We start from the raw sequence: 6,746 nt of genomic DNA, 5'->3' as shown, positions 1-6,746 counted from the left end.
GGAAAAAAGTCAACGTAGAAAATGCTAAAATACTTTTATAAAAAACATATCAGTACCGGTTTCGATCCTTGCGAAGTTTTCAACTATAAATATGGATCACAAATTCTGGAAAAGTTAAATTTTGGCAAATTTAAATGAAAAGACTTTTTAAAAACATCTTTGCATAGTATTCAAATACCAGAGGCATTTTCCTTGTTTCTGTCTGTCTCCATTTCTCTTAACTCTTGTGGGTTCGAGGTCGTTGTGAATTCTTGGCTAAGAAGAAGAAGAAGAAGAAGAAGAAGAAGAAGAAGAAGAAGAAGAAGAAGAAGAAACGGGAGCGCTATGATAGTAGCAGAGTGACCTATTGTTGATGGGAGTAGTGATTTGAATTCTTGAGAAATCCCTTTTAAATATATTGTTTATAATATTTGCGAAGGTGTTATCCTAAACATCAGTAGTAGTAATAAAGTAAGGGAGGAGGTGGTAGAAATGAAGAAGAAGACGAAGAAGACGACGGAGAAGAAGATAGTGTGTTAGTATCTAGTCGAGTGAGCAGTGGTTAGGGTTGTTTTTATATAAATATATATTTTTTATATAATTCCTTGAGTATCTCTTTAGAGTTTATCATTTTTAATATTTGCGTGTGTGTTATTCTAAGGTCGTGGTGGATATGTCATTTGTTGTAGATGCGTTCAGAAGGGGTACAACCAAAATGTAAAGCTATGTGGGTGTAGTGAGTGAGACAATATTGTATGGAATTTCCCTATAAAAAATAATAGCAAACAATGAAATAATGGTGTTAGATAAGTGGGAGAAAAGATTGAGACAAGAATAAGGAACAAAATATTTACAATACAACAGTGGTACAAAGATAATATTCTGTGAGATGAGAGAGTCTGTAAAGCGCATAGAGTTGTTTGATTATATGAAAGGAAATGTAAAAACAGAAAACAGTAACATGAAAATGATAATGGAAGAAAAGTTAATAATGCAGCCAATGTAGAGAGAAGGGTAGAAATTTAATATACTTATTACAGTAAAATCAATTTCAATAAGACTTTAATATTACTATTTCTTTAATGTTATGTGAGAAGAAATTTAAAAGCAGCACAAGAAATCATATACATAAGTCAGTATGCGCATACACACACATACCCATCACTAAAACGGCACCCAATGATATATCAAAACTGTTGCTTTATGGGTGCGATAGCAAAAACATCGAAAGTATAAATCGTAGAAAAGGATGTTTCAACGTTTTGCAAAGGACAATCAATAGAAGAAAGTATAATTAAATTGCTGATAGATATGATAGTATTACTTTCTCAGGTCCAATACCATGAGTTTGATGTTAACATTCCTCTATCTGTCTTTCAAAAGAGAATTCGTAGATGTAGGTTGCCGATTTTTTTTTAACAAACTCCACACTATCTCCGATTTCCTGTGTAAATTTACGAATAGAATGTAGTGTCTTAAATTCCATTTTCTCAGCAATTTCAAAATCTAATAATTGTATAGAGTGTAAACAAATGGACAGTTCCAAGTACCAGTTTTACACAAAGAACATATGCAATGAATTTAAAACACAATGCACTTCACTATTTACATCTCTGAATATGGAAGTATAAAAGATTTGTGCCTTCACAAAAGAAGCAGATATTTCTATACGTTCTCGAGAAAACTAATTGTGATAAAATCAAATGACAGAGTTGCGTATCTTTTACGTCGTTCCTTTTTCATTCTCTTTATATTTTGATTCTCGATGTTATGATTTCATTCTATGCATGGTATATAGTTCAAAAGAGTAGTTGAAAGATTATGTGTCAATGTCCTTATAAAACTCATTCGGAAGTTTTACAGGAAAGCTCCGTAAACAATGCGGAAATACTCTAAATACGCGAGATTGCGTGGATTTCAATCATTCAGAGGCGAAATATAGAAATAATGGCATCCGTTGTGGCTTTAATATTTGTTGTTTACTATCATTTCTAAGGTTTCTAATTTGTGATACAGAAAATATTATTATATTAGTTACTATTTCAAAACTTGTCGTACACAGTGAAAATAATGGTAGTTTCATTTTTTATTACTACTACGAAGACGTCGACACAGAAATAATGATAAAGAGTAGTAGAAATATAACAATTATTAACAAAATTATTTGGTCCAGTTTCTTATAGGTTAATAAATGCTTTTTACAAGGCTTTGTAGCTGTTATTTTAATATTTTGTTCGTCTGAAATTTCTGAGACACCAACTCTATTTCTTTGTCCATTTGATTCTTGAGTAATTTCGGGAGCTGAATTGGTGTTGGCTCCAGTCTGGTTCGCATACAATTTACACACTATTATCGAGAAAACAGAAGAACATCCGCTGACAAGTGTCAGAATTAAGAGATACATTAGATATATGGAGGCGTCTTGAGAATTATTACCCAATATTTTTTCAGTTTCAGAAAGGAAAACGATATTTGTAAGAAAAACAGTGATTGCAACAGAAACTTTCTCTCCAGATTCAGGTGGCAGTAAATGGACAGAAAGGACCAATAATGTTAACATTATTGGAGGTATAATTTTAGTTATTGTTGCACTGCTAACTTTTCTCTTGCCGTAAATTATAAAACCAACTGCTACAATATTATCATTTTCAACGTCAGATTTTTCAAAATTAAAGTCCCATTGATTGGATGCAGATTGGAGTTTTACTTCGTAATCAAATTCCCCCACTGTTTCTTCCACATACATCTGATGCTCAAAGCAAACAGATATATCACATTCGTGTTCATCAAAAGGGTATTTTTCAACGTTAATCCTGCAGTAAGTTTCGAATATTTTGTCTATATATAAGTTAACGTCTCCGTTCCTATTTACTGTTACTTCCTTGTTATCATCAAAACTAAATTTACCTGTTACACTATTACATATTTGTATGTTAGGATACCATACATCACTTAATTTGACATTTATGTAACTTATATTATATTGTGAATCAGTCCATTTCAGATTAACGTCGTTCCATTCGAAGCCGAGTATAAGATTACTTGCGATGTCACCTTTTAGAATATCTAATTCTATAATTTTCTTTAGAGTAAGTGATACATTTGCGTATAGGATGTCATCATCGTATTCAACTGGTCTCTTTGTTTTATCGTACTTCTTTAATAACATATCTCGGAGTGCGCTTCTCTTGGACGAAATGCTTCCAATTAACGTAAAAATTAAGACAGCTATTAATTTCATGTTTCTTGATTAAATGAAAATATTCCCTTTTATTCTTGCGCTCAATTTCTGAAGTTTGACTATATATTACATAGTTAGATATATTTCATCTATATATACGAAACACATCAGGGAATTTGATGAGTAACTTCTTTTTTTTCTTCTTGTTATTATACTCGTTAGAGTATTTTAATAGACATGAGGTGTTCAAAACAATTGCTCCACAAATCTAAATAAGAACATTTAAATTGAAACAGTTCGAAATACCTTACGTTGCAGTCTATATTTTTAAATTCAAACGAAAATAGTTTTTTTTAATTCAGCATACCGTGCCCTATATACTGGTCTTCGTGTACATGTAGCCGTGTAGATCATCTCCGTATCAGTGTAGGTGTGAAGAGAAAAATGACGACTGTGAAACATTAACGCCCTTAAATACAAGTCTGCTAGTCATGCTAGCCTACGACTGTCGTTTTCTCATTTTTCTTGACACCTTTTCCTTCATTCTGTGTACATCTACTTATGTATTTGTATCAAGCCCAAACATGTCAAATGTTTTAAATTTCGCGTACATATTGGAAAACACTACAATCACTTGATGTAATAGAAGATTACACTTATCGATTAATGATTCATTACACGTAAAGTAAAATCTTATGCTTGTAATGTCAGTTTTTGTGTTATTATTGTCCATCGTTTCTTTTTAATGATATATCATGTACCGTTTAAAACACCGTCTCATATTGTTAAACGTGAATAGGCACGCCGATGTCTTCTCGTCATATATGGTTAGAAATAAGAATAATTACTCACTTTATTGATAAATATTTAATGCTATATATTGAACAGCAGAAGCTATCAGGGAGGCGTCGTTCATATCTTGTTTTCTTATTCCGTGTCGTGTTTGATCGCACTGCTAAAATATATATGAGTGATGCCTACGACTATACTCATGGGTTGGGTGACACGTTGTGAATGGGTTTATAGTGCATTTAAACAAAATAACACTGTGCATCTATCTATCTATCTATCTATCTATCTATCTATCTATCTATCTATCTATCTATCTATCTAATTATCTCTCTGCATTCCTGTCTGTATGTCAATCTATCTATCAATCTATTTATCTATCTATCTACTATTTATGGCATCATCATCATCATCATCATCATCATATTTACATGCCCACGGGCATATGGCATAGTGGTTAAGAGCGCGGGCTACTAACCACAATTCTCCGAGTTCAATTCCAGGCAGTGACTTCAATGATAATAGTAATAATATTAATAACATCGAAAAATGTCTTAGGAATGAGAACCCAGGTTTAAAATTTCCACAAGACACCTGATGAAGACTGGAGGGTATATTAGCCGAAACGTTGTGTTTACAACAAACAAGATGAGGACAAATATCCATTAATTGTAAGTAATGTAAATAATGTAGTATGTCTTATTCTTGAAGTTGGACCTTTCTAATGCAGCATTATAATACATATGTATGTGTCTTTTTGTCTGTGCTTGTACTCCAAATACTGCTTCACAAGCAGTGTTGGTGTGTTTACACCCCCGGAAATTAGCGGTTCGACAAAAGAATTGAATAGAAATGCTAGGCTTTAAAAAATATAAATAAGCCTGAAGGTCAATTTGTTCGACTAAAAGCTTTCAAGGCGGTTCCCCCAGTAAAAATGACTGAAAGAAGTAAAAGATTAAAAGAATAGAGTGGACATAATTTGACAATTATATATAGAAGATACCGAAAGATTATAGAGGTACTCTGACTGATTTAATGAATTGGTGTAAAGAGCAATGTTAGATGTTGTGCTATAATACGATTATACGCTAGGTACCGCATTAGAATTTCAATAAGCCTGCAATTCTACTCCAAATTTTACTATAATCTCGATTTGACGAGCACTTTTCAATTTAATTTTTTAGAGAGGATTTGTTCCGAATGCCGATTCTTTTATATATGTATGTATGAATGCATGTATATAAGTATAAATATTTTATATGTGTATGCATGCTAGCATACGTTTATGTGTTGAGTTTGTTTCCTCTAACTAGTGATTCGATAAAAATTCTTGGAAATATATAATACCGATATAAGTATGTATTATGTCGATAAGATTGATTAAAACTTGAGGGCATTGTTCCAACATTGCAACAATGTAAAATGACGGATGATGAGAAATAAAATAACAATGTTGATAGTATTATTTTGTCTGTTTTTATTCATAACGAACGATGTTTTTACATAATTTTTTAGATATTGTGAAGCTGTATAACACTGAATTCAATTACTCATAAGCAAAATATATTTAGTGTGTTGATAACTGGAATGTTTAACCGAGCAGTAAATATAATCATATCGTGATGTTGCAAAATAGGAGAAAATATTTTTTCTGTTTAAATTTGCATATCATGCAGCAACTAAATATAAAGTAATTATCTCACATACGTTTAAAAATATAATTATTGTTGAAGTAAAAATATTTTCAATCAATTTTATTTGGTGATTCATAAGGTAAAACAACTTCAGAAAACACGCACGCAATTAAGCAATGTAAGGCAATAACAATCGTTTTGCCGAAAACTGGATATGAAAATCAAAGTTATTTTCTAGTAATGATCAATTATGTATATTATTCTTTAATTTGAAACGTGTATAATATATGTATTTGTTCAATCACAGATATACATGAATTGATTTTAGGAAAAATGTATTAAGTAGCGCAAAAATAACCACAATTCTTATTGTAGTTCGGTAACAATGCAATATTGCTGAGCAGTTATATCAAATAATTGTTAAATAAATATATATACCTTAGCGGAAAAACATTCGCAAATGTAACAGTTCACTATTTTCTATTTTCCTGTTTATACATGTTGTGATTAACCGAACACATTTTGGTGAAGACTTGTTTTGCAACCAAATATAATCTTAGATGCAAGCATATTTGTAGTGGAGAGCTGTGTTTTTGTTGTAGTTTTTGTTGCTTCCCCTCCTGCTGTTTAACTGGAGATACACCATGTTTGAGAATAAATGTGATCAAAGAAAATTCGTACAAGCAGTGAGAAATATGATTTCCTTTTCGTGAGTATTATTTAATTCTACCAGCTCCTGAATGTATATACCACTGTTCATTTCAAGATAGTGTTTGACTTCACGGGAATGTTATTTCCATTAGGTATAGTAGATGCAAGTGCCCAAGATCTTTATAATTCAAAGATTGATAGTTTGTGTTATATACATTTTCTGTTTAGAATGAAATTAAGTTACGTGTTTACATTCAGTTGTAACGTAGTGTCGTCTTTTCAATAAGCAAAAATGCGACAGGCTTTTAGAATCGTTTGCACCCCGCATTAAATGCCTAGTGTCATTTCACCCGTCTTTATCCTTTCGATTGAAATTTGTCCGAAGCCAACTTTGCTTTTCAGTCCTTCGCGGTCAATGAAATAAGTGCTAGTTGAATGCTGAAAGCAATGTAATCGACTATCCTCCTCCAGAATTTCAGCCCTTAAGATTTCTATGTACACACACATATATA

At 31.9% G+C, this 6,746-nt stretch overlaps 1 protein-coding gene across 1 annotated transcript; it reads right to left on the bottom strand.

Annotated features, from left to right (window-relative positions):
* Positions 1 to 2,074: 2,074 nt before the first annotated feature.
* LOC106869990 (acetylcholine receptor subunit beta-type unc-29) lies at positions 2,075 to 3,279 on the bottom strand. The gene has a single exon (XM_014915937.2). The coding sequence runs from the start codon at positions 3,218 to 3,220 to the stop codon at positions 2,075 to 2,077; it is 1,146 nt and encodes a 381-aa protein (XP_014771423.2). The 5' UTR covers positions 3,221 to 3,279.
* Positions 3,280 to 6,746: the final 3,467 nt, after the last annotated feature.

The sequence above is a fragment of the Octopus bimaculoides genome, chromosome 15 (assembly GCF_001194135.2).
Source record: "Octopus bimaculoides isolate UCB-OBI-ISO-001 chromosome 15, ASM119413v2, whole genome shotgun sequence".
In the NCBI taxonomy this organism is placed as follows: domain Eukaryota; kingdom Metazoa; phylum Mollusca; class Cephalopoda; order Octopoda; family Octopodidae; genus Octopus; species Octopus bimaculoides.
The sequence above is the reverse complement of the archived record's forward strand: the minus strand, read 5'-3'. Positions and strand labels throughout refer to the sequence as shown.